At 41.8% G+C, this 20,512-nt stretch overlaps 1 protein-coding gene and 1 long non-coding RNA gene across 4 annotated transcripts in view; one reads left to right on the top strand and one right to left on the bottom strand.

The window, feature by feature from the left end:
- Positions 1–496: 496 nt before the first annotated feature.
- Positions 497–20,512, bottom strand: part of ABCA9 (ATP binding cassette subfamily A member 9) — a 55,094-nt gene continuing 35,078 nt past the window's right edge. For 2 of the 3 annotated variants that reach the window (XM_045182435.3, XM_045182436.2), the window contains 16 exons: positions 18,684–18,857; positions 18,386–18,499; positions 16,290–16,409; positions 13,488–13,556; positions 12,974–13,065; positions 11,642–11,762; positions 10,929–11,046; positions 10,182–10,273; positions 7,845–8,005; positions 7,283–7,358; positions 7,117–7,211; positions 6,334–6,453; positions 5,980–6,120; positions 4,676–4,755; positions 1,953–2,008; positions 497–1,820 (listed from right to left, as the gene is read on the bottom strand). In XM_045182435.3, coding sequence (XP_045038370.2) covers positions 1,722–1,820; positions 1,953–2,008; positions 4,676–4,755; positions 5,980–6,120; positions 6,334–6,453; positions 7,117–7,211; positions 7,283–7,358; positions 7,845–8,005; positions 10,182–10,273; positions 10,929–11,046; positions 11,642–11,762; positions 12,974–13,065; positions 13,488–13,556; positions 16,290–16,409; positions 18,386–18,499; positions 18,684–18,857 — 1,728 coding nt within the window. In that variant the 3' untranslated portion in view covers positions 497–1,721. The remainder of the gene's footprint in view (positions 1,821–1,952; positions 2,009–4,675; positions 4,756–5,979; positions 6,121–6,333; positions 6,454–7,116; positions 7,212–7,282; positions 7,359–7,844; positions 8,006–10,181; positions 10,274–10,928; positions 11,047–11,641; positions 11,763–12,973; positions 13,066–13,487; positions 13,557–16,289; positions 16,410–18,385; positions 18,500–18,683; positions 18,858–20,512) is intronic. The other variant, XM_045182437.3, reaches the window with a different exon arrangement.
- LOC123477959 (uncharacterized) lies at positions 11,005–19,049 on the top strand. Its single transcript, XR_006653034.2, has 3 exons — positions 11,005–11,095; positions 13,011–13,059; positions 18,759–19,049. It is a non-coding gene; the product is annotated as an uncharacterized lncRNA (long non-coding RNA).

Raw genomic sequence — 20,512 nt, 5'->3', positions numbered from 1 at the left:
AATCATGGATTCAGAGAGTGTTTTGATGGTTGCCAGATGGGAAGGGGTGTGGGAGAATGGGCGAGGAGGTGAGAGGATTAAAAATTACAAACAGGTAGTTACTGAGTAGCCATGGGGAAGTAAAGTACGGTATAGGAAAAGGAGTAACCAAAGAACTTATAAGTATGACCCATGGACATGAACAATGGTGTGGGGATTGCCTGAGGGAGAGGAGGGTGCTGGGTGGAGGGGAACAAAGAGGGAAAAAGTGGGACAACTGTAATATCATAATCAATAAAATGTAATAAAAATAAATTAATAAAATAAATAAAATTATTTCTTACCACTATGACAACGATTATACTGTGATGGCTTTAAAGTGCAGTGTTTATGACACCAACTGAGTATAAAATATAACAAAATAATACGTTTTGGTGATTTGTCTGTAGACCCTTGAGTTGTAACAAAACACAAAAAACTTGGAACACTTTTCAAAATTGTATCTGAGATATTTATATTAAACCATTCACAATGGGATTGCTTGGATTTACCACAATAACTGGCTATTTTTAGGGCAAAAATAGTTTTTAGTTTCAAATCCTTGTATTGTTTTAGTTGATACCATGACAATGAGAAGCTGATTATACAGTGTCTACTAGGCTCTTTAGATTCTCTCCCCAAAAGACAACAAAAACTTCAAGTTGAAGGAACGTTCTTGATACCTTCAGTGAAATGTCAATCCAATGTTTAATAACTGCTTGATAAAATCTTAAAGTAGGTGGCATCAGACAGACTCCTGGGTTTGAATTCTGGGTCTTTGTGATCTATAACTTTGGGAAGGTCAACTTGTCTAAATACCACTCCATTTACATGCCTGTATTAGACTTTTATTGTTGTATAACAAATTACTATATATTTAGTAACTTATGCAACAAGAAAAATAGCAGCAACAATAGAAACTCATCTAAGTATGAGTGTACAAGTATATTGTGTTGATTTTAAGGTGTTTATAGTCAGCAATTGATGAAATCATAACATACGGACATGGGAAATTAAGATCAATATATATGGGTGGGCCTACTGCTTTGCATAGACCATTGCATCATAAAAAACATAAAATCAGAAATATATTTAAAAATTATATGCAAGATACGTATTTTTTTCAACTTGATAATTCAAAGTCTTACTGCAATTATTTATTTTAACAGGTTTCGAATTTTCCTTATACTCACAACAGGCAAAACATGAACTCTACAATTTAAACTCTGAAAAATGATGGAAAAGTAAAATCAGTGAATTAAGAAAAACTAAAAAAAAAAAGCAACAGTGAATTACAAAAAGCAAAGACTTTGCCGCTATGTAATCAGTGGACTCCCTGCCCCCTAAAACCAGCATTATCTTACTTGGTATTTTAATCAAAAAGATAAGAAAATGTCCAGTATATTAAAGTGCAGTGAAAGAAAATGAAGCAATCTCTGACTCATCCTCAGAAGCAGAAACAATTCTGTAACAAATGCATTTTTTTAAGTTCACGCCTGTATGAAATGTGGAATCTGCTGGTTGGTGCAGAAACTGTAGGGTCTGGCTTCCTTAGTCCCGCTGTGAGTAATATTATTGAGAAAAATCTTGACATAAGTTTCAAAAGTATCCTGTATAAATCTGAGAAAAGGAGTATTCATGCTATAAAATGTTATCTTAAAAACAGTCACAAGCTTAAAGTGCAACTCAGGGTATTTGAGGCTTCAAGGCTCTTCCTGCGGGAGGAGCTTCCACTTCACTGATAGATGGACTTCCTCCTCAAAGTCCTCCCGCTCCTGCTCCTTGGAGAGCTCCAGGAAAACCTGACAGGGAGGGAAACAGCGAAGAGAGAGGGAGTCACTCTGCTTCCTGGAGTTCCGAGTGAGCACAAAGACTATGCAGACAGTACACATTTATATCCATGGGGGATACAAGAATTTCTACAACTGACCCACCTGCTCCAGGGTAGACTGCGAGAGGCTGTACTCCTCCAGGTCGAAGCTCTGTTTAACTGCACAAGGATGGATGTGCATTAGGGAGTCATATATTTTTGGTCCAGAGAGTTGTACCAAGACATACATAAGAAGTAGACACTAGTAGATCTTAAATATAAAAGACAAGGGAACACACATTCTTGGACTAAATATAAACACATGAATTCACTATCTAGTCCCGTGACAGGATGGAAATACTCTTCCATTGTCTTAGGATGTGGGCAGAGGCACTGCCAGACTGGAAAGCAACCTAAGGGGTTCCAGACCACCTAAGTAGGATAAGCTACGGGTGGTTCCCTCTGTGCTGGAACGCTACCAGGTGCCCCTCTCCATGCACCCTCCCTCTTCTCTTCCCTGCTCGCTGCTCCAGAGGCTCCTTCTGGGGGTTCTACCAGCGGCAGCCCGGGAGAAGGGACAGAGGAGAGGGGAGGCAGGTCAAGGCCTTTATTCCTTCACTTCCTCTCTGATACCACCTATGTTGCTTAATTGAAAGTCACCCCTTCCCCCAAGGAGGAAAATTCTACATAACTCTGCTCCCAGGTTTCAGTCACTGCTTCCTCTCTTAGTCCCCTTGGACCTAGGGTCAGGGACACTTCTGCCGGTTTAGCCTTGGGTAATTGCACTGATCTTTGCACCTTCGCAAATAGTCCCTTTACAAACAAAACTTCCCTGAATTATTTTTTGAATTTCCAATCTGTTACCAATCTGGATTATGACTGAGATCCCAAATGTGCAGATACACAAGGGGAGGAAATAATGAGTGGAAAGGTAAGACTGAAAAGCAAAGTCATCAGATTGCCGGGGTGGGGTTGGCCCGCAATTTGGAAACAGGGGAACGGGTCCTTGACTCATGTCTGGAAACACGGAAAGAAAACATGCTGTGGATGGCTGATGGCCCTGCACTTTCAGAGTCTGGAGAAGCAAAGAATCTGCGTGTTTCTCGCGGAATTCAAAGTGGCAGGTATCCCTAGAGGATATCCTAGAAGGTTAAAGAGATTCCGAAAGGCCAGCAAGGTGTTCACAAGAGGCCAAGGGGAGGCATCAGCCACCCCAGGAAGCTGTGGTCAGAGATGAAATATGGGAGGGGAGAGGGTCTCTTCAAGAAACTCACAGAAGCACCCCACAAGAGAAGGGGAGTCAGGGCCCGTTGCTAGAGTATAGCTCTAATGAGCAAATCAAGTTTTGCTTCCATATTATCTCTTATCCCCTCTCCTTATATTCTCTGTCTTAGAGAGGCTGAAAACATCAGCTTATGAGGAGAGAATAGGCAGGAAGAGAGATGAAACTGACTACCCTACCTTCTTAGCTTCAAGTCTTCAAATCTGAAGCAGGAAAAGGGCATGTGAGTTTCTAGTTTTGCTGGAATTTACATCACCCAAAGGGGATCTGATAGTATAGATGCAAGAATGTGTCTATGTAGCAAGATAAAGGAATAATCCCAGGACATGCATTTTGCTTCCAGGCTGCTTGGCCTAGCCCATAATTTCAATACATGTATTGCAGCTGAGAATGTAAGTATGGCCAATTTAACATTTGGAAAAAAAACCCTGCTAGCTACATTTCAATATTTTGTACTTTGTGTCATCTTCACATAATGGGATAAGAAACTGATAATACATTGTTTTTCTTCCCTAAGTCAGAACTTCAGTTTCAGCAAATTAAGCACAGCAGAGGGAATCTGAGGAGGGAGGGGACATTTTTGAAAGCAGAAGGCTCTTAAGAAAAGGCTCTGTTGTATTTTAGGGAGGCAGCCTTCCTGCAACGATTCTCTCTCTGCTTCTCCTTCATTATAAAACCTTTCTTATCAATCAGAGCCGGTTGTGGGACTCCTTCCCCCTGGAATATTGCAAAATTGGTCAAAAGGCCAAACTAGTCAGTGTGGAAAATGGACCCATGCACCATAGAGTGAAGGTGACCGGCAAAATCAGAAAGTAAAAAGAAAACTTATGTGGGATCATCACAAGCTTATCTCAAGGGGAAGAATCTCGTTAAGAACTAGGATGCCTGGGACTTCTAATGACAATGGATGACAGGCAAAGGAAGTACAAGTCACGAAAAGGGAAGGCGTTCAGATTTTATCAGGTTTCATACACTGGCCTGACAGGCAAAAACTTAGTCCAGGTCGGCATAGTTTGCAAAAGTCCAAATCTTAGGTCAGAATTTAAGAGCCTAGAAAACAGTTATGACTTAGCTCGGTTGAAGAGGTGCTTTATCAGCATTTAATGCTAGCAAAGAGCACCTGGCGACAGAACCACGTATGTATCTTTCTGTTTGCATGAATTTGTGGGCACTCCCACCCCAAATGCCAATAGTCTCTTCCCGCTAGGGGCTCACTCACTTAGGGCAGAGTTTTTCAACTTTGGCACTAATGATATTTTGGTCCAATCATTCTTTGTTGTGGATAGGGGCTGACCCGTGCCTAGTGGGATGTTTAGCATCATCCCTGGCCTTGACCTATGAGATACCAGTTGCACTCCCCAACCCTCCCCCCAGTCATGGGAACTGAAATTACCCCCAGATATTGCTAATTCACACCTGGTTGAGAACCACTGGATTAAAAGTCTTACTAATTTATTTATGGTATAATATCACAATTTTATGTTCACGTACATATTATACTGGCTTCACAGGAGATCTGAATTTACCTGTTTCCCAGTGTCTCATCTCTACACAGTCGCTCTTACCTATCTCTAGTTTGAAGAAAGCCTGTGATAAAGGCCGCACATCCTCGACAGGCAGCTTGTACACCATCAGGGAGGAGTACCTGCGAGGAAAGCAGCGAGGCTGAGCTCCGGGTTTTGAGAGCCCAACCACTGACAGGCGGATGTCTAAACAGGAGCAACAGTCTGACGGGTGTGAGGTGATACCTCATTGTGGTTTTAATTTGCATTTCTCTAAAGAACACAATAAATGAACAGACAAAATTGAAATAGACTCATAGATACAGAGAACATCTCGACAGGGGCCAGATTGGGGGGGAGTTGGGGGAGCTGGGTGAAAAAGGTGAAGGGATTGAGAAGCACAGGTTGGCGGTTACAGCGTAGTCACGGGGATGTACAGTGCAGCGCAGGGAATGTAGTCAGTCATGCTGTGATGACTGTGTGGTGCCGGGTGGGCACTGCAAATACTGGGGGGACCGCTTTGTAAAGTATGTGATTATTTAACCACCTGCTGTACACTTGAAATGAACAGAAAATAATACTGAATGCAAACTGTATTTGAAAAATAAAATTAAAAAATAATAAAATGATATCATGACTTTGGAAAAAATAAAAAGGAGCAAGAATGTCGCCAATAATTTGTTTGCATGTACACATCTCTGTAGCATTGGAAACAGCCATAGGGTGAATGCCCCTCGACCAAAAGAGGTCAGAACCATTGTAAGGCTCTTAAGAAAAGGCTTCTTTCACTCTAGGCAGGAATGAGAGACAAATGGAGGGAAACCAACTGCGGGTACTGCTCTAGATGGGAAGAAGCAGGTTATTTATCATCCTTCTCTCTTAGTGAGAAGAGAATAGCATTTAACTGGAAAGATCAGGTTCGCCTCCTGGCTCCAGCACCAGTTACTCGGCATTATCAAACCTACCTGAGCCTCAGGCACCATTCGTTACTGATAATAATGAAAAGGCTGCAAGACACCCTGAGAGAGCTTTGACCCGTGCCTGGAGCTGGGCATAGTACAGGTGATCGCATTTAATGGGGATGGTTCCACCCTCTAGAAAGAGCAATTGAAATGAACTAGGTACCAGCACCTGTCAGTACCTGGCACATTCCCTTACAAGAATCAGCTTCCAAATCAGCAGTTCTCCTATTTCCCTCCAGGGGGACCCCTTGGATTTGGGCCTTTCTCTAGCAATTACAATATTCACAATTACCACAAAGTCAAAAAAAAAAAAGAAGAAAGAGATGATAAAGCTTTTTATTTTTCATCACTGTAATAGAAAACAAAACAAAGACCAAGATGAAACAGAACACCGTCTGTGTTTACCTTTCCTGCCGAGCAGCCTGGGGGAAAAGCCTCAGGATTTCTGTGTGGAGGGGTTCCACGTGGGCGAGGGGCTTCACCTTCATCTCCAGCAGGTAATCTTTGCCAAATTTGCTCTTCAGGTGCTGGATGGAACCGATACATCTGGAGGGGGTGGGGGGCGAGGAGAATGAAGTCAATCGAGAAAAGGGAGAGAGAAACCTACATACAGCTGGTGCTTTTCGGCCTCTGTAGGCGTCGGGAGGCAGGGCCAGGTAGAGCCGGAGCAGCGGCCCCTCCTGCTCCTCATGGTGAGACCGTGTGTGGGGCAATGTCCTTTGTTCAGGGCATCGCTGGGGGCCAAGCGTGGGCACCCACCTGAGCCTTCCCGACACCATGATGGCCACGCGGTCGCACAAGGCCTCAGCCTCCGCCATGTAGTGGGTGGTCAGGAGGGCGCCTCTCTCCGTGTTTCTGATGGTGGCCCGGATCGCCTGCCTAGGGTTAGGTCAAGGGACATGTTAACTAGAATGCTGGGATAATGTGAAAAACATTTTTAAAGCAATTGCCATTGGCACGTATGGAGCAATTTGTGAATCCAGGTCAGACAAAGAAAGGATTTTTGCAGGGATTACAGGCATGGAAATAACCAAACTATGGTTTGGGCTGAACGGAGAGAATGATACTGGGTAACATCTTATTTAGAAAAATGCTGGATTTCAAGAATATGCATGAGACGGCAGAAGGAGAAAAGATAGAAAATGATAACATTTAAAAACATCATAATAATGACATATACCCTAAAGTACACAATAGCAGATTTCAGAATATTCCTAACATAATTAAAGAACATATTTCGCGTATGGAATTTTTTTTCTGCCAGTAGAATTATGTTTCAGGTGGTGTTGCAGAAAGCTTTAAAACTTAATATAGATTGATGTCACTGAGTATAAAAATGGGCCACCCACACCCCATGACTAAGATGAGAACAAAATTCTCAGAGTATTGGCTTAACAGAATATCTTTTTCTCCCCCATAAAAATTGGCAGTGATATGCTATCCGATTTTTCCCCCGTAATACTGTTTTTGCTGATAATGTGGATGTCTTTTGCTTTGGAAGTAAAACAGTTTCACTTTGCGTTGCCCATGACATCTCCTCACCACATCTGCTGCTGCCCCTCGGGGTCCATGCCCGTGGACGGCTCGTCCAGCAGCACCACCGACGGGCTTCCCAGCATGCTCAGCGCGAAGCACAGCTGGAACGAGAGGAACAGCGTCTGGCTCCGACCGGCGGGCTGCGCAGAGTAACGCCGAGCCCTGCCCCTACCTTTCTCTTGATTCCCTCGGATAAGGCCCTCACGGGCTGCTTCTGCTGGTCCTGCAGCTTGAGCGCATCCACCAACCTGCAGGGGACAGTGCATCAACCCACATCACCCCTGCGTAATGGGGCATGCTGTGGGATAATGGGCAAACCAGAAGACTACAGTGCAGAATTTTAAAACACATTATTCAGATTGGTCATAAAGTAGAAACTACATATGATTGTCTAAGCGCTATGCCGTACACCCAAAACTAATATAAGGTAACATATAAGGTCAACTGTAGTCAAAAAATAAAATGGAAAAAAAATTAAGATTTTCTAGGATACTTTATGGACCTCTCATGGTTTTTAAATTCCTATTTTCAATGACTTCTTTTTGTATTAAGAATAATCAATAAACTTTTCCTCTCCAGGCTTAAAATGAGAGAACACAACCCTGAACTGGGGTCTAGATAACCGAGTCCTTTTCCACGGCCATGGACTCAGCAGTTAAAATCGCCCTTCTTTCATTTTGTGCGAAGCTGTTACGTCCCCCTAGTAGAGAACAGGTGCGTCTCCCCCCAGGTACCGTGTGATGGCGACCGTGGCATCTGCTTTCCGGAGCCCTTTCACCGCAGCGAACACGTCCAGGTGTTGCCTCACCGTCAGGTTGGGCCACAGCGCATTTTCCTGAGGGCAGTACCCCAGGAACTTGGGGGCTTCCCCTCCGCTGCTCCCCTTCAAAATCACCTGCACAAAAGTTCATTTTCACACTCTATCCAAAATTGTGTGTGTGTGCATGTGAGTGCATATTTCAATGATGTGCTTCTCTTACACACACCAGGCTGCCGAGAGTATAAAGTCAGTAAGTCATCACTTAGCTCTGGGGAAAAAATGATAGAAACTCAATAAACCCAAAGGCAGATATCATTCCACACTCTTCTGTCCCTCCGTTATAGTTTAGGCTTCATAACCACGTCCATCACCATGGCTGAATTTGAATTCAAGTTTGCTTATTTTGTTGCCCATTGTCGGACTTCATTCCTTGATCCAAACATTCAAAGGGACAGATACTTGAAGACTCTGTTTTTCTAATGTTAAAATAGCTATTATTGTTTAATCTGTCTTACAAGTTTATTGTGAGGATTAGACAAGGTAGTTCTTTTCAGTCACGGGCAGGCCCCCTCCCGGGGAACAGGTGGTGGCAAAGTGCAGAGACATTTCTGGTTGTCACAACTGGGGTGCTAATGAGATCTAGTGAGTAGAAGCCGGGGAAGCTGCTACATATCCCACGATGAAGGGGACAGTCCCTCACAACAAAGAATGATCTGGTCCAAAACGTCACCAGTTCCGAGCTTGAGAAATCCTGAACTAAGCTAATAGATGAAAAGCCCTTAGCACTAGTCTGGCATGTGGGAAATGACAAGTACACGATAGCACTTATTATTTTTATGAGCCAGATACTGTCTAGTAGTAGTAGTAGTAGTAGTAATAATAATAATAATAATAATAATAATAATAATAATGTGTACCAGTGTTTACTACATGCCAGAATCCAAGCATTTTATGTTTTGAATTACTTCATCCTTCGAAAGACCCCCATGACTGAGTCTGGTCATGTGGGTCTTTCCCACATGGTTTCCCACTGGTTTTATCATCCCTGTTTTACATGTGAGAAATCTAACATGTGCACAGATGCAGAAACTTGCAGATAGCACAGTGTACACCTGGGAGCTGGAACTGGGATCTACCATCAGAATCCAAGCCCTTGACCTCCATATTGGATTGTCTGTCCTCGATACAAAAGAGAAGAAACGTAGTTAACCTGGCCTCATAGAGCTTTCAATCTAGTGAAACAGGACACAAGACATCCATGTGAATGAATTGTAGCCTCTGCTTCATGCTTTCAAGGAAATAAATGCACTAAAGAACACCAGGGAGAATACAGTTTAGCTCCCAGTGTAGGCAGGGATAAGGCTTTTGGGGAGGTAGATTTCAAGGTGATGAGAAGGAGATAACCAAGCACAGGAAAAGCTGAAGGAGGGTCCTCTGGCCACAGGAAAAACAAACTCATAGGTCCTACAGTGGGAAGACCACCATAGGCCAGTGTGAGCAGGGGGTGTGGCGTGAAAGGTGTTCCATGGAGCCCAGATCTTGCAGGGCCGTTTGCGGCCAGGGTAAAGATTTTGGATCAATTCTAACTAAAGGGCTATGAGCAGGAATGGGACTGACTTCATTACATGACCTCATTAGCACCTTTAGGGCCTTCTGACTGCTCAGTGAGGTAAGGGTGGAAATGGAGAAGACAATTTAGGAAACCCCTGTGGCAATCAACACCACTGTACCCCCTCTTCATGAGTACTCCCTCTGACCTTGACCTTCTGTCAAATGTCCATAGCATTTCCCCTTCAAAGTGGCAGTCCTTTGATCTCTGTCCATCGTTTCGCCCAACTTAGCCTGGACATACAGCCAAGTGTTATTCATATACTACCCTAATTTTGCTTTGGAATTTAGACAGTTACTAATTTTTTCCTCTAACTTATGATCCCTGTGTTCTGAATAAATTCTGGATCTTGGCAGTTCAACTTGATAAGTTCTCGGGATGCATGAGTTTACAAAGCAAAGATCTCTGACCTCCAGTAAAGAAAGCTAATGCTTAGCTTTACTTCCCAAAAGATTGCCTTTTAGTGTCTCTGTTTTTCATTCAATAAAAGTCCCACTATAGATAGCATGCTGCCCTTTTGAGCACATAACTGTGTTTGGAATTAAGGGGTGAAATGTTATGAATCCTCTCCATTCAGTGCATAAATCACATTGACTAATACCGAAAGATCGCCCATGTCTGTGAAGATTGTCATCAGTGCGTGGAGTAAAACGTTTGATCTAGGCAGCCATCAAGGACTGGATTTCTCTGTGTGTTACTGACCTGTCCAGCACTTGGTTTCGAGTCTCCAGTTATCATCTTAATAGTTGTGCTTTTACCAGCTCCATTGTGTCCTAACAGACCTATAACTTCACCTGAAAAAAAGGTATGCTAAGAATTATAACCACAGGTAATCATCATAATAAAAACCAAACACTGTTTGAGGACTCACAATGTGTCAAGCTTTATGTCAAATGCACGATGTACGTTAGTTCACTTATTCCTCATCCACAGACAAATCTGCATGTTACAGGCGAGGAAGCCAAGGCGTAAAGGGGATAAATACCTGCCCAAGGTCATGCAGCTAGTAAGAAAGAGGCTGAGCTGGAGCGGAAACAAATTTTGATGACGAAGCCTGTTGAATCACACTGACACTTTGACCAAAAGTGTCATTTGTTCGGAAGGAAGAAGGAGCTGCCAATTCCCGGTGACCTCCCGTATATGCGGTATTTCTTATTGTGAAATTAATTTGACCGCTTAGAAAGCTCCTCCTTAGCATAAAAACTGCTTCTTTTTCAGTTCCTGTTCTTTTTTGTTTGTTTCCACAGAACAGACATACTGTCTTCTGTGCAAAGAACAAATTGTTCTAACCGAGGCTTTTAGGCAGGGCGCATCAGTGGTACTGCTGCTGAGCTGGCTGCCTTTCGTGTTTATCAACGAGTGGCCTCAGATTTGGACAGTATCATCCCCTCCAGAATACCTCATCTTCAGAAGTCAAGATCGCTCTGCTAACAGAACCACGTTTCCAACCTTTTTTAACACAGAAGGAGACGTTCCTTGTGGCCACTTTTTTCTTCCTCTTGGCAAAGCAGTTCTTCTTTTTGCCGGCATATTCCTTCCGTAGACAACTGGCGATGATGACTGGTTTCTGGAGAGAAAAGTGAATAACCACAGGGCTTTCTTTCATCTTGAAATGAGTGAGTGCCCCACACTCCCCCCGCAGCCAAATCTTCCCTTATACAAAAGCATGAATCCAACCCGTTCCCTCAAAACTGCCGTCTTAGAGCAAACCCTCGCGATCTGTACTCCTGCAGCACAAGGACACTTGCACTGAGTCGTCTATGTGATTTGTGCTTGCCTTCCTCAGGAAACAGAAACAGGGCCTTGCATTAAACAAATAGGTCTGTCAGACACACACTCGTAGGCACATGCGCACACACGTACGTGCACACACCTCTGATGAACTCTCTCCTCCCAAGTGCTTTGCTCACTACATCTATATAGGTTTTGTAATAGTTAGCCTTACCCACCAAACCTGCGACTGGGAAATTAGTGTGTGTGTGTATGTGTGTGTGGTCTTTTATCTCTGTTGGCCTTGCAGATTTATTGAAACCAAGTAGCCGGCTATCTTTGTTAGGATGAAAGAAACTTAAAGTGTTTTTTTTTCAGAGATTCAGATTAGAAAGTTGCCCACTCTTTCTGAGAGGGTATTACTCGATGGAGAGCAATTTTAGGAGTTCCACCTCGGCAGAGTCCGAGACAGTCACAGCGGTTGCTGTTCTCATTCTTTCCGTCTGCACATCGTCATCTTCTCCTTCGGGTTCTTCTGGGTTTGGAAGAACTTTACTGCTTCTTGGTGAAATTCTAAAATCAAGCCAGGTTTCCAGTTGAAAAACTTGTAGCAGACATAATAAACTTTTGAAAACTGTTATCAATTATTTGAATAGATTATGTAACTGAGCATGACACAGCCTTCCTTCTTCTGCTCTGCGCCCTGTGCTTTGCAAACAGCCTAGTCCTCCAACGATTCAAATGACACTACTTTAAATCATCCTTGCTTTTTGTCTAAGTTTAATTCTTGTTGGTTGTAACTTATTTTTTTAAACAATAAACTGGTACTCACACTCTGATAAAGGATTTTAGGGCAGGGTTGATACAGGAATCTAGGAACTGTAATTTTGACAGATATTTTGGAATTCTGAAGGCTTTGTGGGAACAATGTCAACACATTTGAAATAAGAGATGTGTCCCAGAAAATCTAAGATATACAATCACCAGTTTCCGAGCACTGCCACTTCGTAGGGACATGTGTCAAAATCACTCTTTCCAGACTGCTACCACTCTAATTCTCCCCTTCATCTCCCCAGCACTGGTTACTGCCGATTCCTTCTTTCTCTCTCAGGCCATCCCCAGTTGCTGCTGTTAGCTGATTTCCTAAAACACGGCTGTCATCTTGTCACTCTCCTGCTCCAACACCCACATTAGACTTCAACTTGATTCATATTTTGTGAGTTAGACAAGGTTTTTGAAACACACCTGTGTGTTTCCCTTCCCATTGGGTGATTTGTAAAACCTTCCCTGTGGTTCCCTATTCCAAGACCCTCCAATATCCAGCTTCATTTAAATTTTCCATCAACCACCAACACAAGGAAGGCTTCAAGTTCATTTCAGCTGCCTTCTTGAACCTATAGGATGGTGGCATTTATTCCAGTTTTTGTCCTTTTTTTTCAGACTACTCTTCCTTCCCGAATTGGCTACACGTATCCAATTGCTTGTACATACTTAGCCGTTATTTCTAAGTACCACCTCTCATATATAACTTTCTTCTAGTATGTCAGTGAAATTACAGGCTGCCTTAATTTCTCAGTGTCTTATGTGTGCTAATGGGGCTTCTCTCGCTAGATTGTAAGTTCATTAAAGTACCAACAATTATACAATTATAATTTTGTATACTACACAGTCCCTTAACAACAATCCTGTACAGTACTCTTTACTCAATTCATTTAAGCCTATTAAAATGTCTTTAACAATAAATATTAAAATAAAACATGAAACTCTATTTGAATTTTCTCAACCTGAATACAGGATCTTTTCTCATTGATTTCTTCCTAGACTTTGCTTCCAGACATCGTAGAATGAAAAGCAAAATGAAAAATTGAAGGTAAGGCTAGGGGGGAAAAAGACAATCAAAATTAGCATCACCATGAAAACAACAATTTCAATAGTAGAATTGACTTAAGGAGTTTAATCGTATGTAAAGATAAATTTGATAGCATTTTCATAAGACTAAAAAATTGTATTTATTATTCTCTGAAAGTCTCAGAATTAGCTTCACTGCTCTGCAGAGAAACCACGACAGAAACAGTAGGTTGATACTAGCTCTATTCATGCCTTTGAGAGTTTGCACTTCATACTCAGTGTCAGGTGATTACAAAGCCAGTGGTCCAGAGTTTAAAGCTCTGAGTATGTGTGTGTTCAGATGCTTAAAGTGCCAAATTTTTATGCATCAAAATTAAATTTTTAACTTAATGCAAAGCATACAAATGTGTCCCCTCCTGTAAGAACATTTAAATGGAAATGTTTTCTTACTATGAGCAGTGCCAGAAATACGGGATAATACTGTGAAGTTCCTAAATACTCCACAGAGTCAGGAGAAATCTGTAAAATGAGAAAAAAAGTGTGTTTAGATGAACCTTCATCTGTTCGTGAATCTCATCTCAATTAAGATAAATTAACGTCCATTACGTGACCTGGCCAGCCTTCTATGTAATTCTTGCTTGTACATCAGGTAAAAGTCAGCTTCTGACGGTGCAGTGTGTCTTCCTTGCTTCTAATATCACTCGGTGCCCTGTTCACCTGTGCTTGGCTATGGGCTTGGATGCTTTTACATTTTATGCTGTGACTTATCAGGATTCACCCTGCGAGGAGAACTTGGGTGGTGTTGGCAGAACCCATCTAAGCCATGGGTGGGATTTATTCTAAGACAACCCTCTCCCCTAACTTTACATTTCTTTCTCTCTGTATCTGTGCTCCTTCCCTCTCTTCTCCTCCCACAGCCCTAGAATAATTGCATTGCTCTGTCCATTGCCACACGCACTCAAGAAAAATCACGACAGCCTGTCCTGTTGAAGACGAAGCTTTTCACCCGATGTTTCCCACACATGCAGTTAAGTGCGTGGTTTCCATTAGATTTATAATACGTTTTGAGACATGCCCCAATTTTTTAGTGAATTGAGAGGCCCAATTTTGTTTCTTTTTTTTAAAAAAGATTTTATTTATTTATCTTTAGAGAGGGGAAGGGAGGGAGAAAGAGAGGGAGAGAAACATCAGTGTGGGGTTGCCTCTTGAGCACCCCTTACTGGGGACACAGCCCACAGCCCAGGCATGTGCCCTGACTGGGAATCGAACTGGTGACCATTTGGTTCACAGGCTGGTACTCACCCCACTGAGCCACACCAGCCAGGGCTCAATTTTGTTTCTTGAACTATATTTCCCAAGATTTTTTTTAATGAACAACTTTAAACTGATATAGTAAATTTCTAACCATCACAGCCATCCAACAACAAAAAAGATTATTATTTTTTGCATTATTGGATGATTTGCCATGATCCTGACCTCATTTTAAGTTATCTTTTTCTCCTAAATGTTTTAGTCACCCATTTCCAATATCTGTACCACATCCAACATCAGTTTTAGGCCTCCCTGCCTTTTGCCCTGTCTGCCACTACATTTTATGTTTTCAGCTTCCTTCCTCTGTAATTTGGAGTTGGTGAACCTCCAACCCACCAACCCCACTGCTTATCACTCTCCATAAGCTCCCTCATTTCCTTCACTTGTTTATTTCCTAGCTTAGAATCCTTGGGCCACTGTTATAATCCTTCTTTTTATAGAACCACCCTCTTCCACATCCTTTTCTCTGTCAGATTCATCTTGCCACTTGATTGAATGCAGCCCTCCACTTGCCCCGAGCTGGATCTAAGAAACAAACTGTGATATCAAACACTCAACTTAGCTGACTTGACTTGAAAAGCAGGGCCAGACATCCTTTAGCACTGCCTGTCAATTCTACTGACCTACTCTCTGAAATAATACTTCATATCTTTTGTTCTTTCCTCAAAATCCCAACCCTCTCTTCACTTCACTTTCAGTTGATAATTTCACTTCTATCCCTAAAAAAGTACAGTCAGTCAAAAGAGAATCATTGCATCTTTTTGCCAACAAAGCTATTTGTGTTCACATACTCTGGCCACAATCTTGACACTTAGATGGAATGTTCCTACCTTTATGGATGTTAATGCCTCTGCTTGTATATCGTATGCCATTTTTTCTCAGTTCAAGGACTTGGTATCTTAGGTACTCCAAATTCCTTTCCAGGAGAAATTTCTCTCATATCATCATAGTATCTCCTGTCTCAAACAAAAATCTATCCCCCTCATTCATCTACTCATCCAACTCTCTGGTACCCTTTTTGGCAAAACTTCTAGAAATACGTGTTCATAGCAACCATACTACTTCTGCATCCCACAGTCTCTACTATGCCCACTCTTATCAGGCTTTTGTATTCACCCTCTTATTGAAATATATCTTGTTCGTATCACTGGTGACTTCCACGTAGTCAAATCCAATGGTGTCTTCTGAGTTGGCAACTTTCTAGACCTCTCATTTGTTGGTGGAATCACTCCCTCCTTGGGAAGCATTCTTTATTGCCATCTGGCACCCATGCTTAAGGAGAGTCTCTGAGAAGAGATTCTGGCACACAAGAGTCCCCCATTTTTTCTTCTACCTCACAGGATCCTTCTCAATTTGATTTGGTGGTTCCTTCTCTTCCCAATCTTTAAATTTTGGAGTTCAAGGCCAAATCCATAGGCTGTCTTTTCATCCTAACTATACTTACTCTGTAGCTTATATGATCTAGCTCCATGGTTTTAAATATCACTGATATGCTGACACTTCTCAAGTATTTAGCTTTAGTTCCAAACTCCACAAAACCCTACCTATCGAATGTCAGACCCGTGTATCTAACTGGCTGCTTGATATTTCCCATTGCATGTCTACGAGGAGCCTTAAACCTAACGCGTCCAAAATAACAGAAAAAGGGCTTCTCATCTGCCTCTCAGTAGGGTCCTTGTTCCCAGGAATGAGGGTTATTACGAGAACTATAAAATTCTACTACGGTGGGGTTGCCTTTCACCTTCCTAAACCAAGGCAGGCTTTCCTATCGAACGAGAACATGATTCTAGCCTGTGGCAAGTGAACTAACTGGCTTTCAGAAGACAGAGACCTCAAACTTCAAACAGCTAAGGACTCCACCTGCATCTCTACACTATTCCAGGCTGTCTTCAACGGCCACTCACTCATTACATGACCTTGAGACAACAGTGACATTCTTACCTCTAAAAAAATGAATAGAGAGCCAATCAGTGTGAATGGCGGTATGAATATGGTGCAGTAGAACAGCCACAGAAATCCATATTCACTTATGTCGGTAACAACTAGCAAGAAGATGGTGACCTAAAATAAAAACGCAGGGTAGTCTCACTAAAGTGCAATGATCTGAATTTTGGATGTTTTTCAAGAGAGTGGAAATTCATCTTGTAAGTGTTCTTATTTTCGATTTCCATCTCACCCCCGGAGACAGTACCCCCTTCTTAGTTTTTATTTCTGCAACACAGGATTGTGTCACAATTTGGAATTGGATGGAGAATGACATTTTTAAGACACAACAGGGCTTCTTACATTCAGTGCACATACCAATCAGCGGGAGTCCTTGCTAAATTCAGATTCTGACAAAGGGTCTATTTATGACACATTCCTCTGCATTTTCCATTTTTTCATTTCCCAGTAGGTCAAAGACACTTTTTTTAAGTTTTCGGCTTACCAGCTATTCATTTTCATAGCTGCACGGTGCTTCTTTGAATGGATGTGTAAGAATTCAACAATTTCACCTTTAGGGTCGATCAGTTTCTCTGCTGCTATCAGTGATGGTCTATACAAATTTTTGTATATGAACACTTTTGGTGTTTAAGGAGAGGTTCTGAGGAGGGCTATGACAGTTTAAAATGTATGTGCATTTAAATTTTCAGTGGTTACAAATACATTATCGTTGTTTCAAAGATGGTGACAGTCTGTTCTCCTAGAGGACAGGAGTCAGAGGACACGCTGGCTGTCGCACTGAGACAGGGTGTTACAATGACTGCAGGTGCCTTTGTTTTACTGTTGATATTAGGTAAAGAACTGTATAGTTTTTCCACATAATATGATAATGGTTTTTGGTGATTTGTCTTTCTTGTACCTGTATTTTCTTTCTACTGGGCATTTTAAAAAGGAATTGTATGGTGTTTTCTTAACTCAGTTTGTTTTCCTTTAGTTTGACAGCTGCTAATACTGAGGCATCAGGGCGTTCTGAAGTAAATCACACCTGACTACTACTTATTATTATTATTATTCTTTTAATTTACTTGTGGGTATGCTTGGCCATCTTTTTATTTAGGGAGCTGTCCTTGACTTTTCCAACTAAACTTATCAATGATTTTCTTTTTTATTCTATCTTTCTCAGGATTTGTTATTAAAGTTATGCTTGCTTTACAAAAGGAACTATAAAAACTGTGGATTTTTCTATATAAATATGCCATACCAAAGTTATGTAATATTCACACATGTTTAACAGAATTCAGCAGTCCCTGCTTATGCTTTTACAGCAATTTTTTTTTCTTGACCTCTTTATTTTGACTTATTCCTTGGTTGAATTAATTTCGTCTTTAAGTGGTTGACCTTTTTTCCAGCTTTACTGTGATATAACTGACATGTAATGTTGTACACGTTTAAGGTGTACATGTGGTGACTTGAGAGCACATCGTGAAACGAGTCTCGTTGTTTAGAGGAGGCCAGAGCAGAGAGAGGGAGGCCAGCTGCAGAGCGGCTGCAGGGCTCCAGGGCAGAGATGCTCAACGCTTAGACAATGGCCGAGGCAGTGACATTGAGACACACCAAACAGACTTGAGAAATGTTGAGTCTAAAGGACAGGCAAACAGATTGCACATGAGGAGAAACAAAGAGATGGGGATGGAAGATAAATCTAGATTTCTGGTATGAGCAAATTATCTGCACAGATTGTACTGGAATACAGTCATTTGTTAAGAGACAAAGAAGACTAGGATTGAGGAAAAGATTCTATTTTACATATGTTATCAGTGAGGTGTTTTTTAAATACTCAAGTGAAGTTGTAAGGGAACCATTAGATGGAGAAGTCTCTAGCTCTGGGGACAGGTTAGACCTGGAGACGTGTTTGAGGTCATGGTTCGTAAATGGTATACACCCTCGTTTATAGAATATTTTATACATGTCTGTGATTATCTTAGAGTAATTTGAATTTTCTAGATAGCAACATTACTTTACCACTCTGCTTAGTATAAAGATGAAAGTATATGTTCTTAAAAATCATGTAAAGTGGCTTAAAAACAAAATAATATTGCTGTATGCATACTTACCATGAAGAAGAAAAATGACCAGAAGCCACTATTTTTCCTCCCCTTGCGAAAAATGAATGATATCACATATGTGAAGAAAACAAGAGATGAGACATATCCAATACTACACAGGATCTGAAAGGAGAATATTAAGTTTGGGTAAGGTAATTGCTATCTGGGAAAGTATGCCTACTTCCACCTCAATTTTCCAAACTGGGCTATAGCAAAAGTAAGGTGAAGTTCTTGGTTTAAGGTTAATAATGTTTCAGCATTCATTGAAATCATGAAATAAAGCCATTTCATAATTTTTGCCACTTACCTGAACTGACAGGTTTTGGATTATAAATATAATGTCATCTGGGTTAAAGACGTAATCCATTATTTGCATTACCAGGAGGATCGAGAAGAACAGTGGAACATCTACGAGTGCCTGCCCAAACCAGTACGCAGAAGGGGAGAGGCCTGAGATCCATAGCTGGGAGTGAGCTTTCTTCTGATTAAAAATACATAAATAAAAAAATGGAAGAGTCATCAAAAGGTCTTGAATAGTTGAGGCCGAGAAATTACAAATATGCAGTCACAAACATTCTTTCTATGTCCCTTCTATATATTGTGCTAATTTAGTAAATGAGCCTCACTTGCCACACTCCTGCTTCAGGGTCACTAATCACGCCATAAACCCCATGATGACTTCATTATCTGAAAGGAAAATGCACTAACCAAACTAGCTGACACCCCATCACACAATGACCAGGCATTGCCTCCATGAGGAGGTACCTGTCCCTTCCATCTTTGACACCATCAAGACTTGCAAATTGTTCAAAGATTCAAAAGACATGGGTTTACAATTTCCTATAAGATAGATAAGTTGTACGTTGACTGTAAATAGTGCATCGATAATGGGCCTTTTATTCAGAGTCTAAGAAATGATCATCTAACTAGTCGATTTCATTACAAACTCTAGGCTGGCGTGAGAAGTCTTCCGTGGAAATGTGACACTCATCGTCTGGCAGTGAACCACACTTCTCATTGCCACTTGTGAAAACTAGTGAGTGGATCTTGTCCTGTGGCCCATGATAAGCCATGTTTTGTTGCAGGGTTCATCTTAACCTAAGGTCTTCAGATATAACTTGGGCTTTCCTAACAGTAAAGCACAAAAGCAATTAAAATTTTAATCTCGCATTGAGTTGCTATAAAGAGATGAGTTAAGGAAAAGGTTGGAATGCCAATAACTATTCTGGAAAGGAGAGAGCATCTGGGAGAAAGCAGGAAAGAGAATGATAGTGAGGACACGTCAGTGAGCTGGGGTTTCCTAGTCATTAATTCGTTTGTGTGCCTGGCTCTGTGTCGGTCACAGAGCCCTTGTGGAGCTTAAGTTGTCAGGGGGAGGGGACATAAAGGCAATAAGCGAGTAAGTACAACAATAGCTACCTAATTAAACATGTTAAAACTAAAAGTTAGAAAAGTAAAAGTGAAACTGTAAAGAAGGTTCAGGGTCATATGAAGGCATTTACAAAGGAGATGAATTGTAGTATGGGATTGGGGTGGGGAGGGGCTCCTGGGGAAGAGTTGAGTTAGGGTCTCAGCAATGAGTAGGAGTTATCCATGAGGCAGGTTGGGAACATCGCAGTCCAAGAGAACAGGAGGAGAGAAGGCTGGGCAGTGGGTAGAGCTGATGTTTTGGGGAAACTGGAAAGAAGGCAGGAGAGCTGGATGTGAGTATCAAGATGATGGCAGCATCAGATTGAAGTGGAAGGAGACACCCGGGGCCAGGTCACGCATGGCTTTTCAGGCTACGCAACTATTTCATTCTTGGCTGGAGGGGGACTGCTGAAGGGATTTAGGCAGGTAGTTAACAAGGTCAGGTTTGTGTTTTTAAGACCCTGCTCTGGTACACTGTGTGGAAAATGGATAAGAAGACAGATGAGGAGTCATGGGGAGCAGTCAGGGAGGCGACTGTGCTCATCTGGGACAGAGACGACAGAGGCTGTGACTAGGGTGTTGTAGGAGAGGAATGTGGAAAGACTACACACACGTATCAGAAGAAAAGTTCATGACTTCACCATTAGCTGGCTATGGAGGTAGGGAGAGAGCATTGCAATGTCATGCAGCTGCCAGTTAAATTTGTATTTTATATCAATACTATTT

Source organism: Desmodus rotundus, chromosome 9 (assembly GCF_022682495.2).
Source record: "Desmodus rotundus isolate HL8 chromosome 9, HLdesRot8A.1, whole genome shotgun sequence".
In the NCBI taxonomy this organism is placed as follows: Eukaryota; Metazoa; Chordata; class Mammalia; order Chiroptera; family Phyllostomidae; genus Desmodus; species Desmodus rotundus.
The sequence above is the reverse complement of the archived record's forward strand: the minus strand, read 5'-3'. Positions and strand labels throughout refer to the sequence as shown.